At 39.3% G+C, this 18,217-nt stretch overlaps 1 protein-coding gene across 17 annotated transcripts in view; it reads left to right on the top strand.

The window, feature by feature from the left end:
• LDB2 (LIM domain binding 2) overlaps positions 1–18,217 on the top strand; it is a 244,960-nt gene that overhangs the window by 92,782 nt on the left and 133,961 nt on the right. For all 17 annotated transcript variants that reach the window (XM_084516471.1, XM_084516470.1, XM_084516467.1 and 14 more), the window contains one exon: positions 11,350–11,452. In XM_084516471.1, the coding sequence (XP_084372597.1) occupies positions 11,350–11,452 (103 nt within the window). The remainder of the gene's footprint in view (positions 1–11,349; positions 11,453–18,217) is intronic.

Genomic DNA, 18,217 nt, shown 5'->3' with positions numbered 1-18,217 from the left:
CCCCAGTGGATTTTAGTAAACAGCAACAACAACAACAACAAAAAAAAAAAAAAAAAAAAAAGGATTACACCTTCCTGTTACGGTCTTTCAGCTAGATTGTATCAGGTCTCAGCTACAAGGATAACCTTTAGTGGGTGATTTCCATATATACATACATACATACATAGTTCACACTTGGCCTTGCTTACTTTGTTTAAATTTAGATTTATACATTTTTCATGTTTAAGCAGTAGGGCAGCTAGTAACTAGACATTTTTAGTAAATAATTGCTCACATTGCTACTAGCTGACTGACAGCAAATGAAATCCTACAAGGATTTTTATACATTTCGGTGGTAGTGATACTGCTAAGTGGCCACTTGGTAGGTGAGAGCTTTGTTTGTCTAGGGTTTTAGCGTAATCATTAAATCACAGCTTTCTCTAATTGCTTCAGCAGCAGCCAAACTCAGTTGGATGGGATTCTGCAGCAAATGGAATTCTGTCACATTCAATATCGGTGTTTGCTTTATTAAATAGCATTTCTCTGGGGACCCACATAGACTTTTTAGAGTTTTTAATTCGTTACAATATGTAATAGCTGGCTTCTGTGAAGGAATTGTTCACAAACTGGATTCTCATTATTACTACTGATGCCTTTTTACTTTAAATGAGGTTGACAAGATAAGACACACCATTTAGAAGAAAGCTGTACTTTGCACAGTGCAAAGTTTTGAAGGAGAGCACTTTTTGGAGTGCATAAATCCCTCCATTTCTTTGAAGTGAAGATTTAAAGTTAATTATTAAAACAAACATACAAAACCACTCTGTTATCACAACCTCTGAGTTTCCCAACATGTGCTTCATTCTCTCTGTATTTCTTTTGGTGCATTTCAGGACAGGAACTAAATATCCTATGATTCAGCTACCATAACACCCTTGTCAGTTATGTGCTACACTCCTGTACAATATTACAGCAGCAATAACAGTAAAAGTTTTCATTCTAAGTATTGTTTTCATTGTAAGCAGGTGAATCAGACATCTCCATTCAATCAGAGTTTTAATTTGTAAATGCAAATGCCAATTTAAAAAGTTCACTACCCTGTACTAATGCTGTTTTTCAGTGTTGAGTCTTTCAAACATGCTGGGAATCTTTGACTGTCTGAAACACAAGCCAACCCCACTCTGTCCATGCAACCTGGGCTCCTGATTATTGTTTCTTCATTAATCAGACTTGGCTGTCACGTGCCTGTTAGTGAGTGTTATGTGCTTGAGAAGGATAATACTATACGAGTAAAACAGGGAGTGACAGAGTGATAGCAGAAAACTAAATGAAAAATGGCAATATTTGATATGTGTTGTCTTGACTTAAGATTTCCTAATATTTCAGGTTTCTGAGGATGTATGAAGATACAGCTGAACAATTCTTCCTCTAGTTTAATTGTATGTTGTATGGGAATTTCTAACCCAAATGCAGGATAAGATAAAATGCAGTACCTGAGGGCCTTTATTGGCAACTATGGCTAGCTGGGGAGTGAACTTAGGAAGCCAGGCAAATAATCATCACATCTTCTTCATTTTAAACATTTCATACTGGCAGAAATCTTTAACCAGTGCTCCAACTTCTGTCTGCCACTCGGAGCTTTTTATATGAAACAGCGGGAGCCTGGCAGCCTGGAGAGCTTTGAGCGTTACGAGCTAAAAACTTGAATATCATTTATAGGTTTTCCTGCCAAGACTGTAAAAACCTAGACAACGTAGATACGGTTGTTTCACCCAGATTTTCACTTATGTTTGTCCTTCACTGTGTAAGCTCTCAAAAGCTCAACCAGTTTTGTTACCGAATTTCAAATTCTTGGTAGGTACATAGAATAGGATTTATCTTACCTACCTTTATCCCTGTAAAAGTTACATGGCTAGACTGAACTACTCTCTCAGCTCCCTCTACAGTCATGAAGAGACAGATATCTCCAGGAGGCTTTTTATCTCATATGAATTTAGACAACTGTCTTGGGGTGAAATGAATCCCAGCCCTGTTGTCACCCTCCAGCTTTGATTTAGCTAACACTAACAAGTTCCATTTCCATGCTGGGATTTGGAACGCCACACAGAATATTCCAACATCTGATTTTCACTGAATTTAATGGAAAATGCACGCATAAGTCTTTTAATTAGCCTTGAAAATCTCAGCCTTAATGTTTGAATAAGTTTGAATCCACACACATGGAAAATGACAAGCAATAAATGTAGCACTGTTATTTGCAAAAACCTGGGTGTCTGACAACATCAGCTGATTAGTGACCCAAGACAGGGATATGGCTGATACTAATTACAGAATCACAGAATCACAGAATTTCTAGGTTGGAAGAGACTTCAAGGTCATCGAGTCCAACCTCCAACCTAACACTAACAGCCCTCCACTAAACCATATCCCTAAGCTCTACATCTAAGCGTCTTTTGAAGACTTCCAGGGATGGTGACTCCACCACTTCCCTGGGCAGCCTGTTCCAATGCCTCACAACCCTTTCAGTAAAGAAGTTCTTCCTAACATCTAACCTAAAACTCCCCTGGCTTACACTGTAGTTTTGAAAATAGGACCATGCTTGTAGGTATGCTTGTGAATAGTAACAAAGTACATTGATTTCTCAAATACTCACCTCTTCAATGTTCTCACTTTTTTCTGACTATTTATTGCTAAATTAGGCTTTTGTGCATGAGATTACCCATCCTGGGACATACGATACACTGGATCTTTTCCACTTCACGTACCTTCCAAAGAATAACAGCTCTTTGGTAAGACAGAGCTGTCCAACATTGTGATATGTTCCTACCTGGTTTGCAAAGGTTAATAGGAAGCAATAATCTTTAATTAATTTGACTTACAGGCTAACAAATGCATACTTGGATCCTAGTCCAGCAAAGCATTTAGGCATATCCTTAATTTTAAAATCCTTTTGCTGAGTCTTAGCAAGAGTTTTCTCAAAGTCTCATAGGGTAGAAGGTATGTGCATGTCAATTAGACACATATCTCCCCACCTGCATGTCTTTTCAACCCATTTAATCTTAGTTTAGGATAAAATCTAGTCTTCATTGCAGCATTTCTTAGCCCTGTCACCACTTGATACTTCTCTAGAAAGCTGGAATGTAACGCAGAAGCATGGTTTGTTTTATTTGGGTTTCTCTTCCCTGCCTGGGCCACTAGATTCGTAAAAGAAGGCAGAAGAGCTAAAAGCAGTATGGTTTCTTAATTCAGTTGAAGAGTTATTTCTTACCTTCCAAAATATAGTCTGCTAGACTGTAGTTCTTCAGAGGCAGGGACTTCTGAAGTCCCAGCATCATATTGTCTGCAGTGTGCGTGGAGCTCCAGTGAGATTCTTTTGAACTAAGAGGGGGCAGGAGACCTGTCCAAAAAGGTGTCAAGGACTGCCTTTGGTGTGTTCCTGTTGTCCATCAGTGGAGTATTTAAATGTTGTCAGTAATAATTCCATTTTCACTGTAATAACTGATCAAGGCATTTGTGTTCACTAAATTTTAGAGCCTTGGGATTTGGTGCAGTTGAGTAGATAGACCCAGGGAGACTCTTTTACTAATGTTGCTGAGAATATGACTTTTTTATGTGCCCTCCTGACATAGGATGTTTGATGTTCTATATTCACTGATGGCAATACTAGTTATTGCCTTTTCATTGGGATAGATGGCATAGTAGCTTCCATTTACTCATAAAGATGGAAGTAAACAAGGTAAAAAAGAAACCAGGTCAAAATGTCAGAATAAAATAAGAACATTCATATGACTGACGGTAGTACAATAGATAATAGACACACTTAATATTCCATCTCTATAAACCATTCTCAAAGGCTGAGGCTGTGGAGCATTCTGCTGCAGAATAGAGGAGTGTAACCACAGCTCATTTTTGATAAACACGAAACTCAAGCCTGTGATTTGTCTTCAGTGATTGTGGATGAAGAATACTACTAAGGAAATGGATCTCTGTTCTCAGCCAGCTAGTGACATCCTCATGTCTACTGAAAAGAGGACTCAAATTTAAAATAACTTTGAATATGGATTTAGCATGCACTATATATACAAAGGCCAAAAAGATACTACACTGGGGGTAGAAGTGTCTCTTTCTGTTAACAGCTGCACTGTGGTCATAATTCAGTTGTTAATGCCCAGGTTTTTTGTTCATGCAGCCAGAATATAGGTCTTGCCTCTAGAGACCGAGTGCAATCTTATCCCATATACTTACAAAGGATCAAAGAGCATCCTCTGCTAGTTATTGATAATATTGCTGTGAAATAGCAAGGATGATGCCATGCCTTATTACCAAATAAGGAATTGGCTGTAGAATATGTCTTTTTGAGTCCAGCTTCATTGCTCTTTTTTTTTTTTCCCTTTCTTTCTCCTATCTATTCTTGTGTGCAAGTTCCAGGAGTAGAAATAATGAATTCAAATTACAGAAGCAGGTTAAATGACACATTGCATAAATTAACCCTTTCTGCTTTGTCCTTCTTACAGTGTAGTATTAACTCTGCAGTCTCTGTATGTTTGTTGTAGATTAATAGCGAAACATGCATAGAATGAGTATTTTAAGATTCATTTCTCTTTTATCCACAAGCTGCAGTAAAACTGAAACAATGTCAAATAAGAGGTTTGAGATCTGGTATTCTTTTTTTGATTCTATTAGGCTGAACCAGATAACTCACTGTCTTATCTTTTCCCTACAACTGAAGTGAGAAAATCTCCATGATTTTAGGGACTGCTATTTTAAAAGGATATCCAATTTGAAATACATAATGAAGTACATGTAGACAGAAAAATTGGGTGGCTTAGATGAAATGGGCTAACTATACCTTTATTGCTGTGTGTAGGTGTCTACTGGTCTTGCTATTTGCCAGCCTAGCAAGCAGTTGCCCCAACCACTCTAATAAACTGTCTGCTTCAGTCATATTTTAATAGCCAAATAAAAAAGAAGAGGACAACCATCCTTCTGAACATAAGGAAAATACTTCTTCATATCAGTGTCAGCATATTTTGATTGGTCTGAACTCCTGATTTACTTGCCCAATGTCAACTTGCCATTTGAGAATCTAAGTGAAACTATCTCAAAATAGCATGTCTGCAAAGTTGAATTGCATGGCCAGAATCATTACAGTATGTTTGCTGTAGGGATGCCAATTCCTAGATTTCCAGGTTCAGAGTATATCGAGAAAACTGCATTAATCAACTTGCATATTTTGCAAGGCATCACCCCACACCATTATTTTTTGATGTTTTTCCCATTTTCATCTCAAATCAAATAATTAATTGTTGATTTTCACAGTTCCCCATTAAGCAAACGAGCCATTACTGCTTTCTTCCTTTTTTTTTTTTTTTTTTTTTTTTTTTTTCCTCATAGCATAGTGGTTGCTATTGGAAGCATTACAGGCAATAAAAAGAGGATCATCAATGTATTATGAAATTCCATTGAATCTGTAAGAGTGGCTTTCTGTTATGAGCTTTTTCCTGTAATTCCACTGGATTCTTAAAGTTATTTCAGATTTACATGAGAAGTAGAGACCTTGCCCCCTTTTTGCATTGGATTCGGTCTCTTTGCGGCAGCACTGCTGTGTGTGTTTGTTGCAGGCCTATATTCTGGCTTTTCAATAAAACAGAAACTTGGTCTTGTTTCTTTACTGTACAAACTAAGATAAGTTCCAAAGTGGAATGTAAACAATAATTTAATTAATTAATAAGCAAGCTGAAGAAACTGATATGTTTTGAGCACTGAGTAGAGTTTTGGCAAGAAGTTGGAAGTATGTAATGGAACAGAAAACTACTCATGACCAAAGCCAAGTCTTAAAATCTTTCTGCCAGTTTTACTACACATTGTTTGAGAGATGGCATCCAGCCACACTAGTAAGTGAAATAAAAGCAAGCAACACCATTAAAACTGTGAATATGTGTGAAATAACAAATGGAAATAATAGAGTCGGGCATTCCTGGCTGGGGGAAGGGATCCGGAGATTCTGTAGGATATCATTAGTTGCAAGACTAAAGATGTCTTCAGTGCTATCTAAAACCTGCTTCATGTTTCAGATAAAATAAATAAGATAGAATAACAAATATAAAAGCAACAGGAATTGTCCTTGCATACTAGTCCAGGGCAACCAAATTAGTCCTCTATTTTCACTTTTTTCACAGCTGTACGAGGTACCACATACTGCTAGGAAAGATAACTGAATGTAAGATGGGTGTACATCTTCTTGTACCTGCATGACCACAGACAGCCATTTGACCATGTAGGTTTATCAACCATTTACTGTACATGACTAATCCACTTTCACTCTGTTCATACCATTGCCAAGAAAATCAGTTTAAGAATCAAAAGTATTCTGTACAGAATTTATATAAACAGGAAAACAAAACAAAACAAACTGTGCCTGATCATAAAAATATTGTGCATTGCAGGGCCAGACCTACAGATCTGTACTCAAATGTCAAAATGTATAAAATTAAGATATATGTATCCCTGTTAATTTGTTGCTCCTGTGAGTTTATGAGAACCTTAAATACGTTGGGTAGATTCAAGATGAGTCTAATTTAAAGCTAATGGGAAAAATTATTGGTTTCTTGTATTCTGGCATTTTATCTTTAATGCTCTGTCAGTGTGCTCTGAGTATAAACATTAGTGTCAGAATTTTTATGATACTTTATCTTGTGAGTTTCATAATTTGTAATGGCTGTGCAGCTTTTACAGGTGTATTTAATGGTAAAATCTTATCTTGCACTGCATTTTAAAAAAGCTCAAGTGTAGCTTGATTCACTGGGAATGGGGGGAAGAGTGGAATAACATTCTTTCCTTGGGGAGACAGCAGTTTCCTCGTGCAGCATTAACTTGAAAGAATATGAGAAGCGTGTACGTTGCCAACAGGCGTGTGGACGTATAGAGTTCTGAAAATAGTAAGTGTCAATAGGGAAGGGTTGCAGGTGCCAGAAGAAAAATGTAAGATCCCAAGGGCACCATCTCTTTTTATTTTTGCCTTGTCCAATGCCAAGCCACAGAGGTTGGCGTTTAAAATTCAGTTCTTCCCTAAAAAGTGATTATGTAGAAAAGGTCCCATTTCAGAACAGATGTGCTTCCTGTGTGTATTCGGAATCACATTTATTGGTTTTCATGACTGACTTTTTCATATACTGTTTACACCTGTTATATGTTGTGCAACCAAAAGCGATGTGAGGGAGAAAACAAAAGTCTGCCTGAGATTTGTAGGCAGTGTGGCTCACATGGACCTGGGCATCGGCTCGTCTTGGTAATGTGGCAGTGGCCCTTTCCCTTCTGCAACACACTAGGCTAGAGGCTTGTAACAAGGGATTATACCACTTAACCCACAGGGGCAGCAAACCAAGTCATATTTTCTCTCCCATCCTTGTTAGCCACAGAGAAGCGATCACTCTCCTCTTCATACCAGCCTCTTCACATGGTTGAAGACTATCATCACATTCCCTGTGATCTTCTTTCTGACACTAAGCACAACACAGTCCTTAAGTCTTTTGGGTTTTGTTTATCTCCATTTGTCTTTAAACTCCGTGATTCCTGTTGTTCTCGGCTAAATTCCTAAAATTAGTCCTTTAAGAGTGGGTGGCCCAGACCTGGACACAGTGCACCAGAAGTGGATGGTCTGTTCCAGCTGAAGTCTTTCCAGGGATGTGCTTGTTTGAACGGAGGGGAACTATATCTGAGACATTTCATTTATTTGCAAGAGCAACAGTTTGCTGACTTATTTCCTGTGTGATTTGGACCATTTTCTACAGTATTGCTTAGCCGTTTATTTCCCATTTTGTATTTGTGCTTTTGTCACTTTTCTTATTGAATTTCATCTTAATTTCAGAAAATTTCTGCAATCTATCAAAATCATTTTGAATTTTAATTTGGCCCTGCAGAATTATCTGCATCCTCTCCTGAGCTTGGTTTCAGGTACTGACTGTTTACATGAATTCCATTCTGCCTTCCAAGTCATTAAACAAAAATAAAGGAATTTGGAGAAAATGCCATAGGCTCCATTGGCCTTATATTCCAGTTGCAAGATCTATTTTGGTTCAGCAATCACCATCACAGGCAAGAAGAAAAGCCTCATTTGGCTTGCAGACTCTTAATCACATAAGTGTGTAAGGTGTAAAGAAGAACCCAGCTTGACTCTCAGATCACACAGTGAATATGTGGGACTATTAGATGGAGGGGGAAAAAGAACATCATTGTACTTCAAATCTGATTACATTTGCCAAAGAAATCAGAGTCAGGAAAAAATATTGAAACCCTAGGATTCCATTTACTTGGAGACTCTATTCAGAGTTGAGCCATGCTTCAAATTACAAATAATACTGGGGGTGGAGGGGATCAGGAGGAACAATGACAGTTGTGGCAGAAGACATTTTGCTGCTTGGGTAGCTGGAGACATCAGCGTGGCATCTTCACTTCCAGCCCAACTCTCAGGCTGTCTCTACCCTCTTCTCTCCTTTGACCCATTCTGTAAGTTTATTTTAATACAAAATATTTTTTAAAGTATTAATTTTTTTTTTGTTATGTTTAGGCCATTATTTCAGTGTTTGAGCGTGTGAGTGCACTACGTGAAAGGGAGGTTGCCATGGTAATTTCTCATTATTGTTGAATAGAAAAATAATTACTCTGGCAAAATCCCCCGTAACCTGTCAGAGCATAAGTTAAAGATGCCTGGGGGCAGCCTTGCCTTTGCCATCCCCTTTTTGCAAGAAAAAGGGGGTGATTTTTTTAATTTATTTTTTTTTCTCCATAATATCTGGATCCTTTTTCAGTTTGGTGAGGGGACACCTCATTTGGTTTTGTTCACCATTTGGCTGTGAGAATAGATGGGCCCACCTGTGACAGGGGAGGGGAGGAGAATTAATCAGTAGAGCATACCCAAGCTTGACAGAGGATTTTTTTTTTTTTTTTTTAATTTTTGGGAGAGTGGTAAAGTTGGTGGTGGTGGTATATTTTCTGTTTTTTCTTCTTTCTGACATAAAGTATGCAAAAACATGAGATAAAGACTTTGGACAGTATTCAAGCTGTGACAGAGTCTGGATATTTCATTTATCCAGGGAGAGGATCCACAGTAATTCAGTCTCCACATTTTCCTAGCCCTCAGACTTCTTGGAAGCAGGCGTGCATGCAAGTATGTGTGGTTTTGAGGTGAGGCCCCACACTCTCCCTGTGCTTCTCTTCATTTCCTGTGTGCATGTGCATCCTGACGATGCGATGCGTCGCTTGCACCTCTCACATCACTGGAAATCTCACAAGTAGCTCGGCTGATACCGAGCTGGTGAGGTACTAAGAACTTCCCCACGGTGGATCCACAAATGTTGCGTGTGCCATCTCTTAAACCTTACTCCCCTCGCCTTTTGCTGGGACAAGAAGCCTGTCAGGGAGCTAAAGCAATGCTACAGCTGCTCTTGTGGCAAATGGCCGAGTGTGGTGGCAGCACACTGTTACCAGTGGAGCGGCTGGTGATGCCCCCGCCAGGCTGTTACAAGGGCTGGATGCTAGATACCGGGTACTGCGCTTTTGTGGAACAGCTTATGTTCCTCACCCACCCTGGTGGCACCTGAGGTACTGCTAGTGCAGCAGCAGCTGCGTGTGGAGGCACTCAGCAGGGGCTGGGCTAGATGATCTCCAAGGCTCCCTTCCAAGCCAAACCATTCAATGACCAGGTGGGCACTAGCACAGAGCAAAGGGCAGAAGCTCTGCCTGAGAGCAGGCTGCCAGGACATGGGGACACTCCTGGTATCTCTTTGTGTGGCTGAATTCTTGAGCAAGCAGCACAGGGCATGGCAGCTCTCTGTCCAGACGCCTGCCGCTGAGGGGGCTGAGGCTTGGGGAGGAAGGTGAGCTACGGGCTCTGAACTAACCAGGAAGCCTCCTGGGGGTCTCTGTAAGAGCTGTGGTGTCAAAACGGGTCCTCACTCTTTCTCTGCTGGGCATTCGACGAAGATCAAAGCAAAGTAGTGGGACAGTAAAGCCTCTGCTCAGCAGTTTGGAGTGAAATCCAGTAATAACATCTTGTGGAGAGATGGGAGCAGAACTAAAAACATCACATAGTTATTTCTCTGCATGTGTGCATACAATGAAAATGATAGATGCACATTTTGTCTGAAATTGGCATTTTCTCTCTCTCTCTCTCTTTTTTTTTTTTTTTTTTCTACAAAGGTAACAAATATTTTCTGGCTTAGTTAAACATTGCTCACGCATTAAGAGGTGTTCCTTGCTTGCCATGTTGGATGAAGCTGGCCTTGCACACCAACCAGCAGGGCTGCTGCAGTGAGGGGCGATGAGGAGCATGTCTGCAGCATCCCCAGAAGTGCATTTCCAGCTTTGTCACTGATCTTGTGTGCTGCAAGTGATTTAAATCTTAGGGCTTCAGAGGAGCAGAAGATACCACACCAAAGATTTCAAACCCAGTTAATAAATATGTCCATAGTTTTTAAATTAAATAACTTATGGATTCTGTTGTTGTTTGACTTCTGTTAAAAAATACCCTGCAAACTGAACCACTTACAAACGTGCTGGACATGGAAGTTTGAAAGATGTTAATTACCCAAGTCTGAAAATGCCTTGTTCAGCCATCCAAGGCAACAATCACCATAGGGGTGTACAGGTATATGCTTTACGTTGGACACTATATTAATATTTGTTATTAATTGTTATGTTCCATAATTATTATGTTCCAACTATGTGAATTACTGCAAGTCTAAGTATACACAGGTCATTTAAAATATTGTTTTCACTTCATGTATCACACTGAAAAGTAAAGATTTCTCACAACAATTACATTTAAGTAACTAGCTGGTATTTAATTAACCTGCAGTAGCATTGTAATTATATTAAATGCATTGGAGGGGAATGGCTATTATATTTAGTTTCTAAATAACTTTCTTGTCAAGTCATGCTGATAATCGGGTTATGTAGCATTATAGAATTAAGTACTGAGGTTTTTTTCATGATTAGGACCAAGCATTTGAGATACATGGCCTAGAAAAAGGGGGAAAAAGTCATAATTGCTTTATTTGCAACTGATTTATAAAAGCTTTTAAGAAGAACTTGTATTTATGAGAATGAAAGTTATTGCATAGTTAGTATGCTGGACAAAATGGAAGGCAGTTCATAGTATAATAAACAAAACATTTCAGCTCTTTTCTTAATTAGAACTAGAACCTTATCTAAGAACATTAGTTGAAGTATCATATAGACATCTACACCCCAAAATCAGGGCAAGATATGCAAACTGTTGTGATTTGCAATTTCTTTAAAAAAAAAAAAAAAAAAAAGATTAAAATATTTTCATTTTGCCTCCTGTTAAGTGAATGATCTGTTGCTTCCTAGGATAGTGACAACCTCTGGTGGGATGCCTTTGCAACTGAATTTTTTGAAGATGATGCAACCTTAACCCTTTCATTTTGTTTAGAAGATGGACCAAAGCGATACAGTAAGAGATACATTTTTTGTTATAATTTTAAGTCTGAGTTTCTAGACACATTTTATCTGTAAAAGACAGATGCAGACCTGGCAATGAAAACATCCTTTGTTTGTATCCAGTGACCATCAAGTTCCGTTAGAGAATTGCATGTGTTGGGATTCCTAATTTTATTTTTTTTTTGGTGAAATTCCTCTGAATTTTACTACAGGAAAATAAATTATTTCCTAGTGGAACAGGGAACACATACAGTATAATCTTTGTATTTTTTTTTTAATTAATTTGCTTTGGCTGCGCTCGCACTCTTTGTTAACTTGGTTTCCACAAACACTCAAATGTTGAGTCCTGTGGGCAAAAATATTCACAGAAAGGGAACTTCACAGCAATTCTCAGTATTGTTGCTGGAAGGGCTTCCAGATTTAAACAGAAAAAATACCAAAAGATATATCCTTGGTGGTGTAGATAATCATTATTCCATCAGCTGCGTGGGTCTGTGCTGTTTGCACACATTAAGGACCTGCTGTTGTTATTGTCTGAACAATCAGAGCTAAGCAGTGGAAGTCTAGAATACTCTCAATCAAGCACTAAATGCAAGCTTGAATAAAATGAAGCAGTGAATAAATCTGATGGCATTGGTATCCATTGCCCACATATTCTAAGCAGGAAAAAGGGGTAAAATTCATTGAACAAATTGTTTGAAGTGAATAATTCACTCAGCTTTAGCACTAAGCAACAGAGAGATAAGTAAACATTGAAAAACTGCATTGCCAATTGTTTCACTCCATTCCGAGTGACCCCTGCTTCACAGTGACAGCTTGTGCTCTGTGCTTAATGCGCTGAATCCTGCGAGGTTCTTATTTTTCTTGAGAATGACTGATTGTCAGTGTATCACTCACATACTTCTAATTCCTTTTATCAATTATCTCAGGTATTTATTTGACAAGTGTTACCTTCTCCTGGAGAAAAAATAACAGCCACTTTGAACGCACGTTCTGGGATTACTGTTGACAGAATTACCGTTTCTTGCCTTTCAAAGCAAGTGATAACTCTGTAAAGGTCCTCAAATTACAGCCTATAGCAATGTTGGTAACAGCTGATCTGTCCTGATTAGGTTGAGTCAACTTGTCAGATATCAGATTTGCTAGTTGTGTTATCAGTCCAGAAGGCACAGATATATCAGCAAAAAAGCAATTAATGTCCGGTTAGATATGAGGGAGTTGTGTTTCTGGAAAACAGTGCTACATATGAAAGAATTTGTCAAAGAGTAAAATATTCCTGTTGTCACAAACGGTTGATAAAGGTTGTGCTAGCTGGAACAGGGGTAGTTTGGTACAGGGCAATGCTGTGATAGTTAGCCTTGCTGCTGAAATGTGACTGAAAGATCGAATTACTGTGGGCATGCTTGTAAAAGCAACTACTGCACATGATTTTTCTCTGGTTTTAATTTCTGACCTCTGCACAAATGGTTGTTGCTTTTGGTGTTACTCTCAGCATCTGGAATTAAAGCTCAGCCTATGGAGTCTTTCTGTTCATTCACACTTCCCTTCCTTCATTAGCAAACACTTATTTGGTTCTGAAGGAGAATATTACTGATGCTGACACAAGAAGTGTTGCAGTACATTCATACTATGGAGAGGATGCCCGAGCTGCTCTGGTCTGGGGGCTTCCCTTGCCATGGGAATGGGGTCTGTGGCAGGGCACTGGGTGTTGTGTTGTGCGAGGCCCTGCTCACACCCTCCAGGGCTGCTCGGGCAGGGCACGCAGTGGTGGCTGCATGTTAAAAGCAGCCCTCTCTTCCTACCAGTGAAACTCACGTCCAGAAACGTGTCCTGAGGCTGAGACTAGAGCAGTCTGCTCCCCTTTTGGTGCAAACATTGTCAGAAGGTTGCCTCTGCCTGCAGCAGGCCCTTGCTGAGCACAGAGGCCTAACGGAGGGCTCCATTCTCCTTCCCAAAACATACACGCTCAGCCATGAACAAAGGGGGGCTCACCACCTCCCAGGGACTGTAATGCTACCCAGTAACTCCACTTCATGTGCACAGTGATGTTTCTGGCCAGAAAGCCATGGCTCCTGTTATATGTGGGGTTTTGGATGAGATGAAACAGAAGTGCCAGGTCCGCACCTCGCCGGTCCTCAGCGAGACCCCTGCCTCCTCACCCCAACACGCACTCCCTTTTGTATTTAGTGGGCATTTAAACATCAGAGCTGGCTGTGAGGGAAGAGAAGACAAATTGTTTGCTCTTACTCTTGAAGGCACAAACAGTAATGGAGGGAACCAAGATTAGACCCTAGGAAAGAGAAATAGGCATCTGTTGAGAAGTCATTTATAGAGTTGAAATTGATGAAGGATGCCGACCTCTTGCCTTTGCTCCAGGATTCAGCTCAAAATTGCCTTCCTTTGTCTTGCTTCAATCTGTGAGGTATTTGCTTACATCTTTGACATCGGTTGTGGCTGGCACCTCATTTTCTTTCCTGTGGGAAATGGTTTCCTGCTTTTGGGGACTAAAATAGTCTCTTCTGGAGTGAACAAATTCCAGAAAAAGAGCAACTTTTTGTGGGGGAGGGAGGAATACGTGAGGGAAGGACAAATAGTTTTGGCCACAATTTCTTCTCGGTTGTGGCAGTTCTCAGCCCTTATGCTCCTTGTTTTCAGATACTATCCGAATATTCCCTAAAACAGTCAGAAATGAGAAGCATGGGCCGCTCTCCCTTTGCCCCACCTTCCTTCTCCAAAGCTCCGAAGAGTGTTGTGGGAGGCTGCTGGGAACCCTTCTGCTCTTCTCCAATTCCACCCTAGACCCTAGTCCCTAGACCCTTCGCAGGGGCTTCTTTTCCCTGCTTGTTTTAAACTTTTTTCCAAGCACTCCCTGCATTTCCTATTGCAGCCGCCCTGGGCCTTTTTCCCAGTTGGGTCTCTGTGGGCTCTGCTGGTACCTGGACAGCTCAGTCCTGTAGCCATGTTCAGAGCATGTGTATCAGGCCTGTAGGTCATTGTTTGCATAGGTTTACAATATTTCATAAAAATACTTTTACTCACCCCCCTTTTAATGTTCAATATATGCTTGTGTGCAGGAAAATGTAAGTGTTGCAAACTCGCTGTTGTTTTTTGTTTGTTGGTTTGTTTTGTCTCAGAAAATGAAGCTGCTTATTTGATTTTATGGCTCCAAACTAAGGCTTTATGAAAATTACCAAATATTTTTAGGCTTACCTTTCAAATATCATATATTTCAAATAGCACCCCTCTCTATACTTAGAAAATCAGTTTTCTTCCCTTTTCTAGTCTCATTTTTGGGTCTGCAAGGTTTCTATTCAACTATCAGCCCTGGGATTCTTCAATTTGTAGGGGAAAATAGAAATGGGTCAGAGTGGGGATTTTAAGTCACTGGGTTATGTTTACTTTACTTTGCACCAGACAAGCACTGTGTACTGATATTCAAGCAAGCTTTAAATGTGCCCACATATCTGTATGGCACAGCATGTAAAGATGCTTACTTATGCCCTTGGAAGAGTAGAGGTCTGTTAGTTCAGTGATCCACCAGCGCTAATTAATTTGATTGCCAGGTTTGTTAGACCTAGACCAGTTATCTTTGCAGAACATAATTCTGCCTCGTATAGGTGTGCACTTGAAAGCCCAGCTCAACTTTTCATGCCGAGCTTCTGTGTCAGACCTGAGATCACTGCTGTGCCTATCTTTGCAGCCCTTTTTGTTTCTTCGGTGTTTTATTTCTGTAGATGCAAGAACTTTGTCTTCTCCAATTCCTCCTCCCTCGTACAGCATTCCAGAAAGAAGATACCATCTTCTTTCAAACATTTGCTGAAAATATATGTTATTTCCCTGCTTGCTTACACCCGTGAGCTATTCTTTTGGTCTGCTATTATCTATGAACCCTACTGATATGTTATTAAATTCTATGTTGAAATTGAGTTTTAATGAGAAACGCTTCAGAAAATAAAGATATATTTGAATGCAACAAAGGTGTAAATGATGTGTGTTTCCCCTAGTCTGGCTTTTTGGCTACAGTGAGACAGAGAGAAAGATCACACATTCCAATGCCTAAAGACAGGGAAAGATTCCCAAAACCAGAGAGAAGCTGCCTGTTTTAAACTGCATTGAATTATATTCAACAGAAACTTAACTAGTAAACCTGTGAAATTCATTTTAGTGACAGTGAAAAGAAATTTGCGCTGATTTATTTTGCTCTGGTTTATTGGGTCAAGATTTAAATAGGATTTAAAAAAAAAAAATAGAAAATATGCTTAATGAAGCGTATTTTTTCCCTGGTTGTGGATAAAACATATTCGTTTCCTGTTAAGAGCCTTCTATCCCTGTAAAAGAGTAAATACTAGACTCTGATCCATTGTTGCCCAGGTTCTTTGTTTCTTAGAGACAAAATATTTCCAGAACAGATAAGAGAAACAAGTTTGATTGACAGCTCTTAGCAGAGTCTCATCAGCTGCTGTGCTGACAGCCTGGTGATGCGCACTGTGCTGATGTGGTAGGGACTGACAGCTGATTGACAGCCCAAGACTGTGGAGACAGGAAAGATGAAGCATGCTCAGTAAGAATAATGTGCAGTGTTTATGCAGCACTGCAGAGAATAAGAGCTAGAAAGTTAACTCTTTCAGAGCAGAGCGCCACTGTAACGCCTCATGCACGTAGTTGCCACTGTACAGAAAATTAGAGCTTGCCTACATTTCTGTTCTCTTCACTAAAGGCTGTCTGCTCGTTGAAGAGCTGTGCGCTGTGAGGAAGCAGAAGCATGAGTTGTCACGTTTGTAGCTGTAAAAAAAATTCATGTATGGTAGGTATGATGGAGTCTTCCAAAGGGATTTACTTTAGGTGTAGAAGGTGTTGAGAATTTCAGGCACTTGTTAAGGGCTTCCATCCCCAAATTTTATATGCCATTCATATTTCAATTGCATAATGTTACATTGCAGAAATTTCAGAAGGAACAAGTTGAGCCCTTTGCTCTGTGTATTTCTAGAAAAAGATAAAGTGGTTTCAGTTTTGCTGTTGCTCTGAATCTGTAGATGATAATTGGATATGCATTTTGTGCTATAATTCCTACTGCAGTTTGGGTTGGGAATGTACCATATAGCTACACCATGCTCTGCATTTCATGCACTTACTGTTCGTTTTCCATTTGGTGCATGATTTTTCTTCATTTCTTGATTTCTGATAACTGGAAAGTTAAAAGTGGAGTTTTGTAGGCGATAATTTCAGAGCACAGTGAACACTGGGCCAAATGTTAAAATCTTTGGCTTTAAAGGGCTTATCTAGGTTTGTCTTTGTGCCTTAGGAATATATTACGTGGATGTACCTTAGACTTTACTACAAATTACTTTGTGAATACACAGCAAGTGAGCTGCAACAAATTCATTCTACCTTTGTCCCTGCTTACAACATGTGATGTACAGGTAACTTGAAGACCTTTGTCGGGTAACTTCTGCTGATGTAATTGTGGAAAGCTATGTCTGGTGGGCTTTTCTTACAAGCAAGGAACATAGTTGGGGAATAAACAGCAAAAGTTCACCACACATTACGCACTTGCTTAGCTATTGTCGGAAAGATTGTTTTGAGAGGCTAGCATGCTACATTATCACCCCAGGTTTCTGTAAAACTGTCGTCTAGCTTCTCTCACATAACTCTTACAAAGAAAATTAAATTTGTCAAGAGAAACGGATTGTAGTATTTCCATGTACATGCTCATTCTTTTTCTTTCTTCTTTCTCTCTTCTTTCTCTCTTCTTTCTCTCTTTCTTTTATTTTTATTTTTCCTTCCCCCAGAGAAATCCCAGTCATTAAACATGGTTTGAGGATTCAGGTACAACGCAGTAAATTGACCTAGCTTAGTAAGTGAGACAGATTATTCTCTGTGACTGCCTGGTCTTCATCTATGTATACCACTCTTCTTTTTTTTTTTGTTTGTTTGTTTCACCTTCAGAATTTGTCTGCAGTACTTTTGAGTTTAATTTCAGGACACAGATGAAATTTCCATTAAAATCAGGTCTAGCGTGTCCACAAGTGCCGGTGGATCACCACTAACATCTTCACCTGCTAGTTAATGATCTCTAGTTGATAATTCCTTCTTAAAATTGGTGTTTAAGCATTTCTCAATCCAATCGACATATTACCTATATATTACTGATTTTTATTAACAATATAATGTAATGCACTAATAAGTCAAATGCATTACAGGTGTCTGTGTGTATTAGCCCCATGCACTTACCCTTATCACCCAAACTTGTGTAAGCTCATCGAAGAATAAAATCAAATTTGTTTGACAAGACCTGTTTTACATAAAACCATGTTGACTGGCATTAATTACATCCCTTTCACTTCAATCTTTGTCAGTGCAATCCTGTACAATTTTTATCTGTTTCATCTGGGTTGATATCTAGCTAGTGAGTGTATTATGCTATACCATTACCAGACTGTTTAGTGTCCCTTCTCCCATAACAACCCAACAGTAGTACCTTTTTTTGAATTTCCTCAGTAATTATTATTTTTTTAAATAGCATCAGATAAAAACATGCAAACAAAACTCTTAGAACTGCTAATCATAAAACATTTTCTTTGAAGAGATGCTGTTTAAGGTCCTACTTTGCTGCTGATGGACAAGGAAGCACTCATCATCTCAAGATCAACAATCTTTCCAATAGCACAACAAAAACACTTTAAAATAAAAAATGTTGCTTTTAACACATTTACTGCTTCCAAGTTAGTTGTTTTGAATATAATTCAGAAAATGTATTTATTTTCTTTATTCCATACAG

This window comes from Aythya ferina (assembly GCF_964211825.1).
Source record: "Aythya ferina genome assembly, chromosome: 4".
Lineage (NCBI taxonomy): Eukaryota > Metazoa > Chordata > Aves > Anseriformes > Anatidae > Aythya > Aythya ferina.
The sequence above is the reverse complement of the archived record's forward strand: the minus strand, read 5'-3'. Positions and strand labels throughout refer to the sequence as shown.